This window comes from Antechinus flavipes, chromosome 4 (assembly GCF_016432865.1).
Source record: "Antechinus flavipes isolate AdamAnt ecotype Samford, QLD, Australia chromosome 4, AdamAnt_v2, whole genome shotgun sequence".
In the NCBI taxonomy this organism is placed as follows: domain Eukaryota; kingdom Metazoa; phylum Chordata; class Mammalia; order Dasyuromorphia; family Dasyuridae; genus Antechinus; species Antechinus flavipes.
In genome coordinates, this window is record NC_067401.1 from 141,719,211 (window position 1) to 141,739,877 (window position 20,667).

A 20,667-nucleotide genomic window follows, 5' to 3' on the forward strand; every position below is an offset into this window, starting at 1 on the left:
GAGGCGCTGTTACTTGGAATTTCCCTGGCTTGACTTGGGGTCCTAAAGTGATTTTGGGGGGCTGTCTCCTCTTCCTCTCTGGTCCCTGAGAAGGCTCCTCCTCCCCCCGCTCCAACACACACACCCAAGTCGTGCTGCCAGATCCCCAAACTCACCTGGACTAGCCGACCGAGGGCTGGCTGGCTGACTGGCTCCCTCCCTTTCTTTCTCACTTGCTCACTCCCTCGTTTCCTGTGGAACAATATAGAGAGTGGAGTCACCGGAGGAGAGCGCCCAGCATACTTCCTCCTAAATGGGGACTGCGTCTGCCGGGAGAGACAATCCCCGGCGTCCTTGCTTCCTGTCCCTGCTGGGCCAGCCCTCCTAGGGCTGAAACCTCGGCCACACCTGGGCTTTTCCCCAGAAGTAGAGGAGGGAAAAGGATGTGTTCCTCTGCTTGGGACGAGCACAAACACACACCATAGAACCTTCCCCATCCCACTTCTATTCAGAGCGTTCCTCCCCACCACCCCCTACCATAGTTCCAGAAGCCGGGAGTCTTTTCAGTTCTTCCCATGTGTCATTGTACTTTTTCGCCAAAATACTAATAGTTGCTACTTATATAGCACTCCAAGGTTTATTAAAGAACTTTTAGTCATAATAACAATGAGCTACCATTTATATGTTATATTTACTACAGGTCTTTTAAGATTTTCAAAATTCTTTACATATGTTGTTATCTCATTTGGTTCCATACATTATCTAATTTAATCCTCCCAAAAATTCTGTGAGCAAGGTAGCCCTGTCCATTCTACAGATGAAGAAACCGAAGATCAGAAAGATCACACATCGAGGGTTAGAGGCAGGATTCAATCCCATGATTATTGACTTCAAGGCAAGTAAGGTTTCTGCTGCCCTGATTCCTAAGCCTTATTAGAGTCTCCCTCTATAAGGGAAGATTCTTTCTCTTCCCCTCACCCCCCAAACATAATTTCACAAGGGTGTCACAGTATATTCCTATTCATTTTATCAGCATTGAAAAAATGGTAGTGTTATATAGTAGCAGGGTGATTCCAGGTACAGATAGTAGCTTACATTTTAAGTTTTCAAAAACACATCAATCCTATCCTCATTTTACAGAAGAGGAAACTGAGGCATACAGAGGTGAAGTAATTTGCCTGGGGCCACACAGTGTCAGAGCTGGGATAGGAACCTAGCAGGTCTTGATAGAGTGATAAAATTTTTTGCATTATACTGAATGCCTGTCAATCCTTTGAATTTGGAAAAAACAATAGCCCCCAGGTTAGAGAAACTAAATTCAAATCTCAGCCCTAATATTGACTACTTTTGTGACTTTGCATAGTTCATCTAACCCCTCGGGCCTTCAGTTTTCTAAACCTAAGTTTAGAAGTGAAGGTTTTAATTGATCTCTAAGCTCACAATTCTATAATCCTTTGATCCTATAAGTGATTGATGGGAACCCTGAGCTGCCTACAAGCTGACTAGGGGGACTGCAAGGGGGACAGGTTTCCTTGCTGGACAGAGCTCTAGCCCATCCTACTCCAGCACTGTTACTTGGGATCCAGAAATATGAGAATTGAATTCAATTCAGTAAATGTTTATTAAGTGTCTTCTATGTTCTAGGAATTGTATTGGGTGCCGGAATTAAAAACAAAAAGGAAACGGTGTAAAGGGGGTGATATGGTATTGTTCAGGGTTGTCCAAAGACTTCTTTTAGTCCCTCGCCCTGCTATAGACTTCCCAGGATAAATAAGAAAATAAAAGAAAAATAAACAAACTAACAATAACAACAACAAAACTCACTCCATTCTGGGAAATAGTTTCAAAGAATCTGTAATTCTTTTGATCTTTTTGTTAGCTCAGAATTCCCAGCCCAAGACAGTGCTGCGGGTAAATCACTTCAACATTAGAGTGGTTAACACTATTTATAAAGACAAAGTAAATATTTAAAATAAAAAAAGGTAAACCTTCCTCTAGTTTTAGGTTTCCATGAAGGAGCTCAAGGGAAAAAACGGAAATACATCCTAGTGTATGTAGTTCTGGGGTAAGGGGATTATAGAAATACTGCCTGGGTCCTGATCCACCTTGTCCCCGATTGACACAAATGCCTCAGTTCCAGCATCCTAGCCCCTTTTTATGGTTTCTCCCTCCTGGCTCCTCAGGACTCCTTTCTCTAGCTCCATGGGTCTCTTCAGTAGCTGGGTTCCTCTTTGAGACTGTTCCTGAACTCAGTTTGGGTTCCTCTTTGAACATATATATATATATATATATATATATATATAGATAGATAGATAGATAGATAGATAGATATAGATATATAGATATATACAGATAGATAGATAGATAGATAGATAGATAGATAGATATAGATATATAGATATATACAGATAGATATATAGATAGATATAGATATTTATATATATATATATATATGTAATTATATAATTTGCTGAGGCATCTGGGGCTAAGTGACTTGCCCAGGATCACACAGCCACGAAGTGTTAAGTGTCTGAGGCCAGATTTGAACTCAGGAAGATAAGTCTCCCTGGAAGTCTATCCACTGTGTCACCTAACTGCCCCTCTTTATTTTGTCCATATCAGCAGATGTGCATGTCATCTCTCTGATAGACTGTAAGCTCTCGGGGGGCAGGGATTGTTTTGCTTTTTTTTGTATCCAATGTGGGTCACAAAGAAGTTACTTAAGAAAAGCCTTTTGATCACCTGGAGGTGCAGGGAGTAGCCCTTTCCTCAGGGCTTTTTTTCTGAGGTGAAAATGGGCAAGGGGACCTCCCACAGAGACCACAGTCCCTTTCTCTGTTGGTGAAGGAACCTTTGGGCAGCAAGTGATACTTCAGTCAGGGAGTCCTGACTTCCAAGGCAGACAGGTCTCTGCAGTGTCACCGGACCCTTACTCCTCTGCAGACATCCTGCAGCGTGGACTTCCAGATCCCCTGCCTAGCTGGTGTCCACTCCCCATGTAGTCAGTAATTAATGAAGACAGAGAAGAAACTCCCAGTCATAACAAACATCTTTAGAGAAGGGTCTGGGGAGCAAGGAGTGTCTTATTCTTGCCTAGTCTGTGAGTAGGGAACTTTAGGTCCGAAGCTTAATCTTAAGAGAAAGTTGAGCAATTTCAGGATGAAGTTACTTAAACTCCACATATTTTTCCCCCTGTGTTAACTGGGTGAGAGTTAGTAGTGTTGGGGAGTAGAGCCTTCACAGATGACTGGATTGGGTGACAGTCTCATTGAGATGGGGGGCAAGACAGTACCTGATTCATACTTCCCTTTCCCACTATGTGATTTCTCTGTCCCCAAGGATGTCAATCTGGGTTCCTCATAGAGGAATCGGGCTGAGAAGGCTGGGTGCAGGATGAGAAGATAACAGCAACAACAAAGGCCCCCACCCCTGCCCAAGCACCCAGGGCAGACACTGACTCCCACCAAGAAAAGGAGCTTGGAGTAGTTTGCCTAGCCACAGCTCCCACTCCTGCCAGTCTGGATAGACAGAGAGGAAGCAGGAAGTAGGGTCAGGCTATTCAGTTCTCATCTGGAGAATAAAACCCTTTCCCCCTTTTATTCATTTTCTTTCTCAGCGGAGGACAGACTATTTTCATCTCGAAGGGAGATGCTGGTGACCTTTGGACCTTGCCCTCTTTCTGTGTGATAGGGGAATCCATCCTCTGCCCTTCCCCGATACGCACAATATTCCCCCACCAATTCTATCACGCATTTTTAGAAGCAGGGCTGGACAGGGTTCCCAAAGTGTGTCAGCATCTGTTCTTGTCAGACTCTTACTGATGTGGGGACTCTGCCCACACAGGTAATAACCATCTTATCCCCCAGCCCTGAACAGAAACTTTCCCTAAGTGCTGTGGATGACTCACGCAGTGCTCCAGAGGCTTTCCTCTGGTACTTCTATATTTTCTGGACCCAAGTGTAGCGCTTGTTCACCTGTTGTTTCTTTTTGGCTATGTGACTGGTATACCATTGTCTTGGCAAAGGGATGACCGAAGGATGGACCAGCCCCTGGAGACAGAGTCAGCCTAGTAATCAATGCTGGGCCCCCCCCTACTACACCTAAGGCATCGGGGTTTGGGCAAAGTGAAGGCCCCTGCCCTCCTTACCTTCTTGGGGGGCAGAGAGGGAGTGTGGGTGGTTCTGTTTAAATAGATGAGCATTTACATGACAAATTAGAGCCCACACCACTAATAACTAGGGGATGGGGAGACTTCCCTTGGGCGACACACAAGTCCCCAGGGGAGGAGTGCATTCCGAGTCTGCACAAAGACAGGGAGGAGGGCCAGTCTGGCAAGTAGGCCATTTTGGCTGCAACAATCCGTGAAGGGCAGCGTCAGAGAATAAGCCTGGCACGAGGGGACAGGGCTGGGGAAAGGCCTGGAAAGGGGCTGTACCAAGCAAAACCATTTGGGCCTGCGGCAATAGGGACCCGCTTAAGATTCTGTCCCCGGAGTGGGGAGGTGGAGCTGAGGGAGACTGACTGGCCTCCTGGGAGTCTGAGAGGCAGTTGTGATGGGCTCTGGCTTTTCAAAGGGAGATTACTCAGAAAGACATTGCCTGAGGAACCGATGGTACCCATTTGCCTGAAGCCCAATACCCTTGGAAGCCAGTGTTATCAGCCTCCACAGGGAAGGCACAGCCCCGTCATCTGCCTCAGAACTCCCCCTCTATTTAACGTGCTATATATACGTTACCCATTATTATAAGGGGCAGCATGGCACAGTAGGAAGAGCTAGTGTTTATCTAAGGATTGCCCAGTCCTTCATAGACACGACACGGGCGCTAGTTAGCCACATCTTACGGGAGCTGAGGCTGGGGGAAGTTGGGACCGGCACCGAGTCACCAGTTGGCGAGGGTCGGAGGCAGGGTTTCATTCTGCACCGTGAAAGAGCTGGGGAGACCTGGGATCAAAACTCATCTCTGACACTTCCTTTGTGAACTTGGGACAAAGTTCCCTCTTTCTGGACCTGTTTCCTCTTTTCTAACATGTCAATCATCACACTAGATACTTCACAGGCTGAGGTTAGCACTTTAAAAAACATCAACTTTATTCTAACTATACAGTGAACGAATGAATGAAAAACCATTTTTTAACCTAGTGCCAAGGGCTGGCAACATTAACAGAGAAGCTGACATCCCGCTCTCCAGGAACTCCCACTCTAATGAGAGGACACATAAGGAAATTCAGCTGGGGGGCAGGTGGACAGATCCGGAAATGCTGAGCCTTCACTGGTGAAGTGAACAGCAGAAAGGGAAAGGCAAAGAGCCCTTAAAGGGCCTCCTACAAACATCTCTGGTCTTCACACTTCTGGGAGGTAGGTGCCATTATAGCCTGGCAGAGTGAAGTCACATAGCCAGAGTCTGAGCCTGGATTCCCACTCGGTTCCACCAAACTCCAGGCCCAGCCATTTATCCAGAGTCACCAGCTGCCTCCTGGCCAGGTCCAGAGTTCCCAGGTGACATTCGTAGCCTCTGAGGGAAGGCTTTAGGGAAGGGCACCGGCTCAGCACAAGAACAGCTGAAGACTTTCCCCCAGACTGTGTGAGCAGTCAAGTGGTCTGGGTGGAGTCTGGGGGCTCATGGCTGGAGAAGGGGCAGGATGACCCAGCACCCTGAGAGATACGAGGAGGACTATTCTACCCACAAACAAGGACGGGGCTTTATACCTGGACGGGACCTCAGAGACCAGTCTCTGGAGCAGTCCTCACTGACAGGATGAGGGAACAGCTGCTTTAAGTGATTTGGCCAAGTTCACACAGGAAGTGAGAGAGGAACCTGGGCTGGCGCTGAAAACCTTCCCCCATGGTCCTGAACATAGACCCTTCCTCTTTCCGTTATTGGGGCTCTTGTTTTCTTTCCCCTGCCCCCCATTGAAACCCCCAGATGGGTTTGGCAAACTTCCCCACTTGTGGGCATCATTTTTTGACAGGGCCATCTTTATCTTCACAGTCCAAGCTTTAAACCCAGAGGACTCTCTCAGGGCAGAGGCCTCCAGGGGTGGCCACCTGTCCCCCTCTCTGTGTGCCCCTGGGCTCTGTCCAGTCTCCATCAGGGACAGGGCAGTTTTCCTCAGAGGATTTGGGAGGAGACGAGGGGCCAGCTGCTCACTTCCTGTGGGTCTGGGATCTCTAACTGCAGAGACAGTTCTGGGTGTCTGAGGCAGGCCAGACAAGTGGGACATAAGTCTTTACTGCAGTATCATCCAGAGCAACAGCAGTAGTTAGGAAGTACACTTGATGCAAACCACTCCTCAGGGAGAAAGGCCCATTCACAAGAAATGGTTTATTGTATAAAACAAAATTAAAAACACAAAACCCACATGGGCACTATTTAGAATCCATTTAGGTTTCAGTTTGAGCCAGACAGGAAATAAATCAACACTTGTAAAATTTGGGGGCTCATTTGGAAGGGGTTAAAAACAAATGCAAAGAAATCCGGAGATGGCAGTGATGAGGGGACTGGTTCATGTCTGGATAGGGTAAGGAAGACCCACTAAATACGGATCTCAGAGAAAATTAAGCAGTACAAGCACACGCATATTCTCCCCTCCACCCCACAAAAACAGATACAGGGCCAATCAACTGGGAAAACTGGGGCAATTAAGGCTTTAAATGAATTGTGGTCATCATCTGGGTGGTTCTGGCTTTGGGTGACACAGTTACCATCCCAAAGGCTGTAGAGAGCCTGGGTACTAGGCTATCTGCAGGTGGCAACAGGGAGCAGTCCTGGAAGAAGCCTCTCTACACCCACTCTGCCTCCATCTCTTGCACAATGCAGACGGCTCTGCTGGCTTAGGCAAGTGACTCAGTAGCTTAGTCAGCCCCAGCAGCTACCTTCTGGGTGGGGGCAGGGGAGGCAAAGAGAAGATCCCTGACAGTGCTAGCAGTAACAGCCACCTTATGCCTCAGACGCCATGTTGTGCCCTACCTGCAGACATCCAGGCCAAGGAAGGAGCCCTAGGAGGGACTGCTCTGCAGGGGGCCATACCAGCTGGTGGAAGAAAACAGGGGTCACCGGAAACCACTGGGGGAGAAGCACCTCATTTGTTTGAAGGAAAAAACGCACACTCCTGCCCCCCAGTTCTAATACTAGTTCTGTTAATGAACAAGTTTATAGTCTATTATAATGCCTAATGGATGAGCTGAAAAATGTCTCGTAAAATAATGGCTTCCTATAAAGATGAGATTCAATTTCCCTTTAAACCCAAGACTTGTTGCGAGCTCTGTCTGGGCAGTCAGGGCTGGCCCATAAATTCTTCCCCCAGCTCAGCCTTCGATGGGGCAGCTGGGCACAGATGCTTGCCAGCAGAGCCGTTGCAGATTTAGGGCCAGGTGGAGAAGCCACTGTTGCACCTAAGGGCGTGGGAGAGCAGCAGGAGCCTCTGTGGCCAATCATGGCTGTCCAACAGAGGAAGGGCCACCCTCCGTCACAGGCAGGTTAAGGAGCCTGGGAAGCTCCTCCAGACCTCTCTGACTGGTTGCGCCAGCTCTGCCTCTCCCGGCTTGAGGCCGTGGGGGAAGAGAAGTAGGACACTGGTCAGTGGAAGGTGGAAAGTGCTTTTAGTGCTGGTTCTGAGTCAGTTTGTGGTGGTCTCCAGTTGGGACTAGGCTCCAGCTGAGAGGCAGATGAGACAGACCAAAGCTCCTCTCCCAAGAGAAGGGGGCCAGGACTCTCAGTTGAGGAGAGAGAGGAAAAAGGAAAAAGATGAGCATCTCCCTGGGCCCTGATTCTACCACCAGGCACTCGGGGCTTTTTGGCACAATGTTGCTCTAGGAGTTCAGCGGGGCCCCCCAGGGCTACGTCCCCATCTTCTTTGTCGTTTCAAGCAGCCACTGTGTTTCCACTCCATCATGAGTGGGACTGGATCTCTTAGGTGGCTTGGGCAGAGTTCAAATATAAAAAATATTTTTTCCACTCAAAGGGAGGAAAAGAACAATTATACCTTAGAAAACTAGAACTTTTAATCAGTAATGCAGAATTCAGAATGTCCATAAATCTCATTTCCACAGTGGGTGCCAATGGCTGACTTAGGTAAGGTGAAGTGAGGTGAAGTGTAGATCCCTGAAAAGGGAGATCTGGAAAGGCCAGAACCTGATTAGTGCAAATAGAGGCAACAGAGTCTTTAGGGGTATTCCATGGCAGCACAAGCTTCTCAAGACCTATATCTGAAACGACCAATGCTCTTCTCTTGCTTTTTCAGGGTGCTCACGTCCCAGGGGCTGGACAGGTGGGGCTACTGCTGCAGTCACCTGGAGAAGCCCATCAGTCAATGTTGAAGGGGGGAAATGGATGATGCTACTTCTTCCACCCTTAATCTGCACACACTTCCCTGATAGAAGGGCATTTGAATGTTAAACCTATGTCTTCTTGTCCCTGATGGCCTGAGGTAGAGAAGCACACAAGGCTAATGGAAAAATGTTAGGTATAAAGACTTTGCTCCTGATACTTTTTTCTGCGGGCACAGCGGGGACACCCATTCTTCATCTGGGTCTGGCAGCTACTATGGAAGACAGTTTTGCACTCTCTGCACCTGAAAAGAAAAAAAACACCCAATGTAATCTCAGTTCAAGTTCCTTAAACTGTGGGTCATAACCCCATATGGGGTCTCATAACTGAATGGGGGAAGTTATAAAATTATGATTATCAGTATATCTACTTTACATATGTACATACCCAGAGTCATGTAAACATTTTCTTGGGTGACAAATGTTTACAGGTAGAAAAAGTTTAAAAAGCCCTGGTCTAAACATTTGTGGGACTCCCTTGCAGGATCTGGGACTACTGGACAGGAACTCTGTCTATAGAGCTAATCCAAGTCCTGGAAACAGCTGAAGTAGCATTTTTCAGCCAGATAGTACAATGGAGTTTTATCTCTTAGGCTAGATGTCTGAAGAGCTAAGGTTCTACAATATTCAGGGCAGACTTTTTCCTTCCAGGAGCAAGATAGCCATTTCTGAGTGGAGGAGGGGGAAGAAGTAGCTGCCACTTACCGTGTTGTGGTATCAAACTCAAAAGGGAAGATGATGCCATTATGATGGCAGATTTGGCAGATGAAGCCCCGCTGGGTGCACAGGTCACAGTGATAGACATGCTGGGAAGCATATTGGATTAGATCCTGCAGGAAAACCTCAAAACTGCCATCAGCTATCTGCCAAAAGGAAGCATCAAGGGAAGTTCTGCCATGAGGGCTGTGCATGTGGATATTGGTCTGCTACCCCGGGTCTGGGTTTGCCAAACATTCCCTCATGGTCATTGTGTGGCAGACCATGTGAGAGAGGAGAAGAGAGAGAAAAGAGACAGAGAGAGCATAATGCTCCTAACCCTTCTATCACCAACATTTTTTCCAGCTCCTACATCCCAATATTCATTTAAAATGGGGAAACAGGGAAAGAAAGGTGCAAAAGCTCATATACACATACTAACAGGGGACCATGTATTTGGGATCATGTTGTTGCCGACCCAGGGAACTGTGAAGACCGTCGGCTTACTCAGGCAACTTTCAGCCCTAGACAGTCAACACCACTGTAAAGCTTAAAAAAATAAACTATTTTATAAAAGTTCCCATGTATCAGTGGTTCTTGAGCATATTCCTCGTCCCCTATTCATTTCCTCCCCTAGGAATGGACGTGCAAAATCTTTGTGGAAGAAGGGCTAAATTCTCACCTGCTGGAGGTCAGCAACACTGTACTTGTGAGGAGACTCTAAGAGATAGTTTCGGTGGTTGAGGCTTCAAAAAAACATGAGAAAGGTTGGTTAGCAGTATTTCCCTGGAACCAAAAACTCATGTTTTAGGGGTAGAGGAGGAAACTGGCTCATATGTTAACCAAACTTTGGTTTGCACAACACAGATGGCTACAGATCCCCTACAGGGTTACATCCTGAGGAACAAAGGAAACACCTGGGAGAGCTGCCATCTTGGGGCAAAAATTTCAATTTCATTGTGGAAAAGGGAAGAAAAGAGGGTCTGGATCCAAGTAGAGAAAACCAAATCTTTATGGTTCTTGACAAATTTAAACTTGGAAATCTGTGTGTCATTCTTCAAGGATTCCTTTTAACATCTGAAAGGATGATGTGAAGCAGCTTAGAACTATGCTGTGCATTTCATGTATAGTTAGACAGAGAATCTAGGAAATCAGGTGAACAGCTTCTCTTTTCCTCTTCCTCAAATTACACCACACACACCCCTTAAAACTGTACATAAAGAGGTTACTATCAAGCTTGAAGATTTCCATGAATAGCCAGGTCAGTATAACCCATGTCTATACTTCACTAACTTGAGTGCAGTGACTTCTCCTAAGTAAACTTCCAGCTTTACACAGAACAGGAAGCTGCCCTTTATCACTAGCAGGAAGACAGTGAATGTGAATTATAGCCTGGCCCCGGTGTCCCAAAGGAAGGGGTGGGAGTTGTATTTGGACAGAGCACTATCTCCCTCCCATCAGTGCATCTTGTCCCATTGTTTTGGAAACTTGGCGATCTAGTAAGAGCAGAAGGTCTATGGGCAGACTGAATACATGTGACTCCCTGCTCAGATGGGTAAAGGACCTGGGTTCCCAAACTACATCCTTTACCATACTGGTTCAAATATAGACCATGTTTCCTCCTCTAATTCTGGCTCTTTTAAAAACTCAGGGAGGGTGTGTAATTAACATTATTTTCCAGTGTGTATCTATGATATTCCCTCTTCAAACAGATTTTGTTGCCAGGGGAGTGCTGGAGCCAGCTCATCCCGGCCCTGGAAAGCTTACTTAAATTTTTAGCAAACAGACACAAATTTTGATTTATTGATTTATCTGTAGTCTAGAGATGAGAAAGTGATGAAGAAAAAGTAAATTAAATAAAATTGAATAAATAGAAAGCCAACTGGCAACATTTATAGCACTCTTCCTGAATGCAGCCTATATTAGAATCAATTCAGAATTACTATTTGACTTTGGGTGTGAAATTTACTCTCTCTAGGCATCAGTTTATCTGTATAATGAGAAGAATAATTCCTAGTATAAAAATAAATGAGAGTTTTTATCTAAATTCACAAAACCTAGCCTTCCTGTATATGGGGATAATTCTTTGCAAAAGAATTCCTTTTATATGGGGATATATATTTATACTAAAACTTTGCTTCTTTCCTTGACCCCTTTGAGCTGTCTGCCTAAATAGTATTATCACTAGGGCCTCTTTAGTTATAGTTCCAAATTGTTTTCCATAATGGTTAGATCAAATCATAGTTCTGTTATCATTGGGCCTGTCCTCAAAAATCAAACAATTATTATTTTCCTCTTTTGTCATTTTTGTCCATCTAATTCTGGTGATTGGTGGTAATTTGGAGCACTTTTTCATATGATTGTTAATAATTGGTGTTTCTTTTGAGAGTAATCTGTCCATATCCTTTGATCACTTATTTATTGGAGGATGGCTTTTGTTATACATTTATATAAATTCTTTGATTTGGTTAGATTTGATCTAACCATTATGGAAAACAATTTAGAACTATAACTAAAGAGGCCCTAGTGATAATACTATTTAGGCAGACAGCTCAAAGGGGTCAAGGAAAGAAGCAAAGTTTTAGTATAAATATATATATAAATATAGTATAAAAATAAATGAGAGTTTTTATCTAAATTCACAAAACCTAGCCTTCCTGTATATGGGGATAATTCCTTTGCAAAAGGAGAAATAAAAGGATATCACGAAAGATAAAATAGATAATTTTGGTCACAGACCAAGCCATATACCCGACTTCATTCATCTCTGAGTCTGTTCCTGACTCTCCAAAGTTCTTTAACCACCAAAAACACAGCAGCCTTCTTATCTTGCAAGATCATTTCACTCTGAAGTCCCCTTTCTTTAACTGTTCAATTCTTCCTGGAATCTCATTAAAAAAAAAAATACCCAAGACCCATCATGTACCCTCTTCTCTTCCTCCCCTCTGCCCCCCCCCACTCTACTGGGTCCTTTCCAGATTTCTCTTATGTGTTTTTCAGAATCAGAATGTAAGTTTCTTGACAGCAGGGACTACCTTTTTGCTTGTTATTTCCCAATACTTAGCACATGCCATGACTTAATGAACGCATGCTAAGTTGATGATATAGCAAAATAAATGCAGTTAAAATGAAAAGGGAAGTAATTTAAACAATCCCTGAAGCAAATTTCTCAGATGAAGGTCTGATAGCCAAAATATAAAAAAGAATTTATATAAATGTATAACAAAAGCCATCCTCCAATAAATAAGTGATCAAAGGATATGGACAGATTACTCTCAAAAGAAACACCAATTATTAACAATCATATGAAAAAGTGCTCCAAATTACCACCAATCACCAGAATTAGATGGACAAAAATGACAAAAGAGGAAAATAATAATTGTTTGATTTTTGAGGACAGGCCCAATGATAACAGAACTATGATTTGATCTAACCATTATGGAAAACAATTTAGAACTATAACTAAAGAGGCCCTAGTGATAATACTATTTAGGCAGACAGCTCAAAGGGGTCAAGGAAAGAAGCAAAGTTTTAGTATAAATATATATATAAATATAGTATAAAAATAAATGAGAGTTTTTATCTAAATTCACAAAACCTAGCCTTCCTGTATATGGGGATAATTCCTTTGCAAAAGGAGAAATAAAAGGATATCACGAAAGATAAAATAGATAATTTTGGTCACAGACCAAGCCATATACCCGACTTCATTCATCTCTGAGTCTGTTCCTGACTCTCCAAAGTTCTTTAACCACCAAAAACACAGCAGCCTTCTTATCTTGCAAGATCATTTCACTCTGAAGTCCCCTTTCTTTAACTGTTCAATTCTTCCTGGAATCTCATTAAAAAAAAAAATACCCAAGACCCATCATGTACCCTCTTCTCTTCCTCCCCTCTGCCCCCCCCCACTCTACTGGGTCCTTTCCAGATTTCTCTTATGTGTTTTTCAGAATCAGAATGTAAGTTTCTTGACAGCAGGGACTACCTTTTTGCTTGTTATTTCCCAATACTTAGCACATGCCATGACTTAATGAACGCATGCTAAGTTGATGATATAGCAAAATAAATGCAGTTAAAATGAAAAGGGAAGTAATTTAAACAATCCCTGAAGCAAATTTCTCAGATGAAGGTCTGATAGCCAAAATATAAAAAAGAATTTATATAAATGTATAACAAAAGCCATCCTCCAATAAATAAGTGATCAAAGGATATGGACAGATTACTCTCAAAAGAAACACCAATTATTAACAATCATATGAAAAAGTGCTCCAAATTACCACCAATCACCAGAATTAGATGGACAAAAATGACAAAAGAGGAAAATAATAATTGTTTGATTTTTGAGGACAGGCCCAATGATAACAGAACTATGATTTGATCTAACCATTATGGAAAACAATTTGGAACTATAACTAAAGAGGCCCTAGTGATAATACTATTTAGGCAGACAGCTCAAAGGGGTCAAGGAAAGAAGCAAAGTTTTAGTATAAATAAAAGTGAAACAAAATAAATGCCTATCGATTGGGAAATAGCTAAAAATTGTGAGTATATGAATGTAGTGGACTTTAACGATACCAAAAGAAATGATGACTATGAAAGAGGCAGAGTAAGAGGGAAAGAGATATATATGCAGAGTTCAGCAAGTAATATCAGAAGGATGATTTATATAATAATCATAATAATCATATCAAGAAAACTAACTTGTAAAGACTTCAGAGAACATTGATCAAAGCAGCAATCAAATGCCTTTAGAACACTGATGATAAGATTTGGCAAATAGGTAACAGATGCACTAAAGGGGCAAAATGAAGTGCATTCCCAGACATGGGCCATGTATCAAATTTGTTTGGCTGGAACACACACATATACAACCCTCCTCCCCGCAGTGCATGTATGCTTGTATATAAACATATGCATATACATACATATATTTGTGTGTGTATCTATTACAAAAAATCTGTGGTTGGAGTGGGTTAGTGGTTACTGACAGATATAACCAAAAAGCAGCTGATAAAGACAACTTCAAAAGATATCTATTAAAAGACACACAAGAAAATAAGTATAGAAGGGGACAGAAGACAATTTTGGTTCTTCCTTATTAAAATAAATGTTTCTTTAAAAACTCTATCACTAACATTTAGTTTCTTATGTTATTTTTCTTGTTCTCTGTATAGTGAAATATTTATTGATGATTTTTAACATGTAACAAGAAGAGAATTAAAAGTTAACAATACAAGAGAAAAAATTTTTTAAATAAGCTTGTCTTGTTCTTTGGGAGAAAATGTTATTTTAAGTGGCAAAGTGTAGAGAAGTTTCTTATTTTACAAAACCCAAATTTTACATGGATCTCTCCTTTGGTAAGGTACTCCCTTCCCTCCCAAGGCAGTCCTTTCTATTCAGGAGGGTCTCTTCTTAAAAAGTTTCCTTTTTATGATTAATCCAAAATTTATGATTAATCCATAATCTAATTATGATTAATAACTTCTGCCTATTAAGTGGCAAGTCTGGGATCTCCATTAAGACAATCCTTCAAATACTGAAAATGATCTTTGTCAGTTCTCTTTTCCATGTTCAACACCATCTCCGATGGCATGGTAGCCAGTTCCCCTGAATGTCTTTCTGTGGATGTGATCCAGGTTTTCAGAATTTTAAAAATGCGGCCACTTGGGCTCTCAGTGTCCCATGAAATTAAGATCAAACTCAAGAGACAGTGCTGAGCTGCACTATTTCAATGAGTTTCCTCATGGCGACATTCCCTTTACCAAGGTGATCAGATCCAATCAATATGCTCATCCTAGAATGTGGTGCCTGTAAATGAACACAACCCTCCAGATGTCTGACCAGTTTCTCCTGGATACAATATCATCTCTCTCAACCACATTAAACATTTGATTATCAAGTCTCTGAGCTTCCAAGTCCATGAAAGCCCCAAATAATTGGATTCCCCCTTATTCATTTCAATCTGCTGAAATCTTTTTGGATCCTGATTTTTCTGCCAATGTGTTTGGCATTATGCCAGCTCTGTGGTTTTGAGAAGCATGTCACCCATGCCTTCCACCAAGTAACTGAAAAAATGTTGGACAAGAGAGACTGAGTCTCAATGAACAGCCTCAAGTTCAGATCTCTGGAACACTCAATGGCAAACTTTGCTCCAGATTGGCTCTCATTCATTATGATTATTCTTTGGATCTAAGCACTTAATTTATTTCAAAGATCTCTAGGCATTTATAAATATAGTATTAATCCTCCAAGTATCAACTAGAAAGAAAATAGACCTGGCCAACCAAAACCAATTTCATCTTCATGTTAACAATCATGAGCTGTTGTTTTCTATCTATGATATACTTATGTACTAGAAATTCAAAAGCTTAATAAACTTAAGACACTATACACTTTTTTCTTTCTATGACAGTTACTTGCCCATAGATTTAGGAAATTAAGTTGGTGACCATCTTATTTCCAAAGGGCAAATGAAAGGAATCCCAGACTGTGGCTTTAAAAGTCTTTGGGTCTATCTAATTCAATCTCTTACTTAATTTATATGTGAGGAATCGAGGGCCCAGAGATGATTGAAAAGTTGCAGCTCCACTGAGAAAGGTTGAATAGAATCTTGTGGTAGTCACTTACTCTGAAATTCATAGCTCTTTGATTCCCCTCTGATTACCCAACCTTATGGTTATGATTTGACTGAGAGACATATCCATACCACAACCTCTCTAAGCTGTGTACTAGACTGCTGGGTTAGATCATCTTTGGGAGCCCACCCCTTTTAGCTCCAAAAGTCAAGATTTAAGTTTCCCCTCCCAAAGCCAGGCCTGTTCTTCAAAACTGTTCCCTTGGGTAGGGAAAGTAGAAAGCATGGTTATTATAGCTGTGATGGGATTCCCAATCTAGTCCAATAACCTCCTGTTGGTTTTATAAACAGAAAGACGTACGACAGAGACATAGTTTTTTATCCAGATAGCTGACATGCTAGAACCCATGGATGGGAAGGTCAGTTTTGCTCTCACCTGACTAAGATTTCACCATCTCTAGTTAAATATAGAGGATAGTGAGGGCTAGATACTCATCTCTGATCATGGGAGTCTTGTAAAAGTAAGAATGAGTCAATTCCTCCTGAATGGTAATAATGTGACCTCTTAGTCACCTTAAAAGCTAGGGAAGCTCAAATTTGGGGGTTTACTTCAAGGGCATGGAGCTCTTCCAAGGTTCTATCACAAAGATGGATGGGGGGGGTTTTACAAACAAGCTCAGAATTTTCAACATGCTACCAGAACATCCTCCTGGCAATGCTGGCGTTTGGGTCACCTTGGCTAAGCTAGTGCTTCTTAAAAACAATCAACCTTTTTTTTAAGAGAAGAGGTCCTATTGCAAGAATAGCTTATGGGATCTGTAAAGGGGAACATGAACTCCAGAAGCCAGAACAGGCAACCAGGGAAAACTGGAGAACATAACAAGTCTCTCGTGCTGTACTCTGGACTCTCACTCTCCTAAGTGGTTTCATAACTTTGTTCAGTCAACTGACCGTGGTCATTATCAGGTGATGTCTGAGTGACTTTGCTGGAAAATAAAATGGTTTGGAAAACTCAGCTCTTTAAATAGGTGGGTCCACAAAGGCCATATATCAGTTCTGAGTATTTCTCTCAAATGCCTTGTTTGCTTGGAAGATCTAAGTGTGTCACAATGTTCCTATATAGAGAGGATTGACTGAAGTAGGAAGTCTGAGGTATCTTTTAAGTCTTAGCTTTCTGGGCCTAATTTTTGGGCTGATTCCAAGTCAAATTTTCTAGATCCCTGTATGATGATCCACCACAAGATATTTGGATTAGGACTCTGGGTAGATGAAGTAGTGACCCCACATTGTTAGTCTGGATTCAAAGATACATGGGTTACGCAGTGGTCTGGGAGTCAGCACTCACCGTTTGCTGAGTTCTTTCAGGGCCCCACTTCGGCACAAGATCAGGTAGTCTCCAAGGAGCTTAAGCTGCTCCCGGCTTCTCCAGATATGGTTCATCCGCTCCACATGGTCATAAAGAGACTTATTCACCAGCTGTAGGTTGATGAGGGGCTGGTTCCGGATTTGGATTAGGAACTTGAGGGCCTGGCGGCAAACCTACCAATATAGACACAGCAGCAAGTTGATGAAAGGAGCAAGGGACATCCATAGCTCTGGTGGACCTCCTCCCCTGCCCCCTGTCTGCACCACAGGGCCTTTTTAGAGTTCCTGCACTTCCAAGTTTCTTGTAAGCCCCATTCTTCCTTACTAATGGAAATCAATCTTTCAGCAAGCATTCCTTTTCTATCCTGACTTGGGAGACAAAATGGCCAGAGGTACTTCTGACCAGGGAAAAGATTAGATCAGTCACAACCAAAGAGTTTGCTTCTTTCTTCTCTATGGTGTCCATGAATAGCCTCTGGCTCTGCTAAAGAATTTTCATGTTCAGCATCACATAATGTCTTACAAAAATGAATGTTGAAAATTATTACATCTATTTGGAAAATAAAATCCTATTTTAAAAAAACAAACCTGACTGCCTTGCCTCTTTGTAGGCTAAGCACTTACTTTTAATACTAAGCCCATAGTCTAATACATCCTCAGGAATGCTACTCCAGAGGATTACCCTGAATAGATGGTGCCTTGACTTCAACAGATGAGATAGGAAAATTAATAAAACATTTTTCTTCTTTATCATGACAACCTGCTATTCTTTTGTGTGTCAAACATCAGCTGGGCTAGGCTTGATCTTTTAGGAGCAAAAAAATAGAACAACAATGACAAAGAAAATAAAAGCTTCCAAGACAAGGAACTTACTACTTGTAATTTTGTCTTTTTTGGTCAATGGGCAGACACCTCTTGATCTTAGAGAAATCTAGAAAAAACATTTGTTTTCCTACCACAACAGTGAGGTGAAAAACAACAACAACTACTATAACATCTCATGTCCCATACAGGAAGCTCCTTGCTTGGCTGACCTGCCAAGCACACTTTGCCAAAATCTCAATCAGATGCAACTGAAATGACATTGCACTACCCAAACCAATACTACCCATGAAATGCACCCTGCCCCTCCAAGCTCAGCACTCAGAGGAAGAAGGAATAGCAGATTTAGAAGAATCTTGGACTCTTCTTGAAGTGTAAGCTAGTAAACCCAAGAGAACCCTTGTCAGAAGGCTGTTTGTAGCCTACATTAATATTTGAAAGACATACTCAATTTCAGGCAATATTTATGTTAATTTTAGCAATTATTTTCCTCCATTCAGGTTTAAAGGCCCCTAAAAATCAATCCACAGAATGTAGTTTAAGAATGCCTGCTTTATCCACTTTCACTTGGGCACAAACAACATGCTTTTGTTTGTGCTGTTTTCTTATGTTTGCAGTGAGTTCCTTCCTTTCCCCTTTTTAGCTGTTGGACCTATTCCTTAAAAACCCATCTCAAAAATAATCTTCCCCAGGAGATCTCCCCAAAAGTGACTCCTCTAAAACTTCACATGGCATTTTGTACCTCTTCTCATTTTTCTATATATTAACTGTATTTCTTCTTTACCCTTATCATTTTGATTCAGACAACTGAAAACTATTTTCTTTAAAGTTACCAGAGATACTGAAACCACCAAATCAAATGTCTTCCTCTGAAACCTCATTGTCCTCGACTTCTCTGCCAACATTTGACTGGATATTCTCAAATCTCCCTGTCTGACCATTACTCAGTATGTCTTTTTGCATCTTAATCCATATTATGTCCCCTAATTGTACTCCTGAGGATCTGTCCTGAGCTCTTTTATCGTCTCTTTCTCTCTCTCTCTCATTTTGGTGACCTCAACTCCCACAGAGACAACCCCCTCCATGCTGATGATGACTCCCAGATCCATGGATTTAACCCTCATCTCTCTCCTGAATTTTAGGCCCACATCCCTACTACCCCAAAAGCTTTTGAATGTCTTGTAGGTATCTCAAACTCACCATGTACAATTTGGAAGTCATTCTATTCCTTGAATCTATCCTCCTTTTCCAGACTTCCCTTTTTCTGTTAACTACAGCATTATCCTCTAGCTATCCAATTTGCAAACTGGGTATTGCCGTCAACTCATCATCTTTTCTCTTCCCACAAACTCAATCTGTTAACAAATCTTGTCATTTCCACCTCCACCACCTCTTGTATCTGACCCATTCTGTCTTCATTCTCACCTCTCATCTTTCACTTTCTCCCTGCTTTTAAGCATCTTCAATCCATTCTCCCCCTGCTGCCAAATGTCACTGCTTGCTCAAATTCCAATAGTTACCTATTGCCTTTAAGACAAAATATGAACTCCTCTGTGTGGTATTTAAAATTCTCTATAATCTAGCCTCCAACTTAAGTTTCCAGGCTTGGAACCTATTACTATTCCCCTTTATGTACCACATGATCCAGTCACATTGACTTTTTGGCTCCTCATACACAACCCTCTATCTCTTCTCTCCAGGGCCTTTGTTCTCGCTATTTTCAAACCTGGGTATTCTCTCCTTACCTTCACCTCTTAGAAACCTTTGTTTTCTTCTAACTTAGCTCGAGTACCACCTTCTAAGAGGTCTTTCCTGAACTTTCCCCCTCTCCTGTCCCCCAGGTGCTAATGAATTCCTTCCCACTCACACAAGTATCTCTTTTGTACATATATGTACTTATATGCTTTTCTTGACTGGATTATAAATTCCTGTTGGGGGTGCAGCTAGGTAGAGCACCAACCCTAAAGTCAGGAGGACCTGAGTTCAAATCTGGCCTCAGATACTTAATACTTCTTGGCTGTGTAACCCTGGGAAAGTCACTTAACTCCAATTGCCTCAGCCAAAAAAATAAAATAAAATAAAAATAAACTCCTATTGGGACAGGGCAGTACATTTGGTGTATGTTAATTTGACTCTATCTCCAAGACAGTGGGTTAGGGTTAGAAACCCTAGTTTGTGACCATGGGACAGAGGTTTCCTTTAAATGAATCACAGTACCTGGGGTTGGAAGGCCTGAACCTACAACCTTATCTCTCTACTTGCACCACCTGAGCTAGCTTTAGGTGAAGAGAACAGAGGTAATACAATTACCCAGTGAAGCCAGTCTGAGTTTTCCTGAGGTTTCCATAGAAACCATGAGGTTAGAGCCTGTCCAGGGCACTTACGGTGCGTTTAGTGAGGTCCCAGTTGTGGATGAGCCTGGCTGGAATCACTGAACTGTCATCTTGGTGGCAGATATCACAGTAATAGAGGCCAGAGAAGGCACAGAGCTTGGGTCTCACAAATGAGAATCCAATCTGTCTGGAGCAGCCTGGAGGGTTAGAAGGGAGACTATGAGAGCGTGAGCATCAGCCAGAATACCCATAACCCCCTCTTTCTATTCCAATCCTTTCTCCCTAATCCCCAACACTCATGCCAGTCTCACTTAACCCTTGGGCCTTTCTACATCTGACAGTACTTCTTCTGAAGCAAAAGACAATGGTTACAATGTCAAGTTGAACACAGATTTATTTAGAGAGATTTCTGACAAAGTTAGATAACTCTGGTCCTCAGGAGCAATAAAAGAGAAATTGGTGATGAGAAGGTCCAGGCCCAGCGAAGGCACAAAGGGACTGAACTCCAAAAAGTCAACCCTATGACTAGTTCAGCACTTCCTGCTCATGGGCAAACAGATCCTTTCATGCCT

General features: G+C 42.6%; 2 protein-coding genes across 3 annotated transcripts in view; both read right to left on the bottom strand.

The window, feature by feature from the left end:
* ARHGAP27 (Rho GTPase activating protein 27) overlaps positions 1 to 2,143 on the bottom strand; it is a 73,202-nt gene extending 71,059 nt beyond the window's left edge. The window contains exon 1 of the mRNA XM_051994896.1: positions 156 to 2,143. The gene's annotated coding sequence lies outside the window, so the exon portion shown is untranslated. The remainder of the gene's footprint in view (positions 1 to 155) is intronic.
* Positions 2,144 to 6,270: 4,127 nt separating this feature from the next.
* Positions 6,271 to 20,667, bottom strand: part of PLEKHM1 (pleckstrin homology and RUN domain containing M1) — a 38,510-nt gene continuing 24,113 nt past the window's right edge. For both annotated transcript variants that reach the window (XM_051994899.1, XM_051994898.1), the window contains exons 8-12: positions 20,147 to 20,292; positions 16,921 to 17,114; positions 9,684 to 9,747; positions 9,011 to 9,168; positions 6,271 to 8,550 (exon numbers count right to left, since the gene is read on the bottom strand). In XM_051994899.1, coding sequence (XP_051850859.1) covers positions 8,439 to 8,550; positions 9,011 to 9,168; positions 9,684 to 9,747; positions 16,921 to 17,114; positions 20,147 to 20,292 — 674 coding nt within the window. In that variant the 3' untranslated portion in view covers positions 6,271 to 8,438. The remainder of the gene's footprint in view (positions 8,551 to 9,010; positions 9,169 to 9,683; positions 9,748 to 16,920; positions 17,115 to 20,146; positions 20,293 to 20,667) is intronic.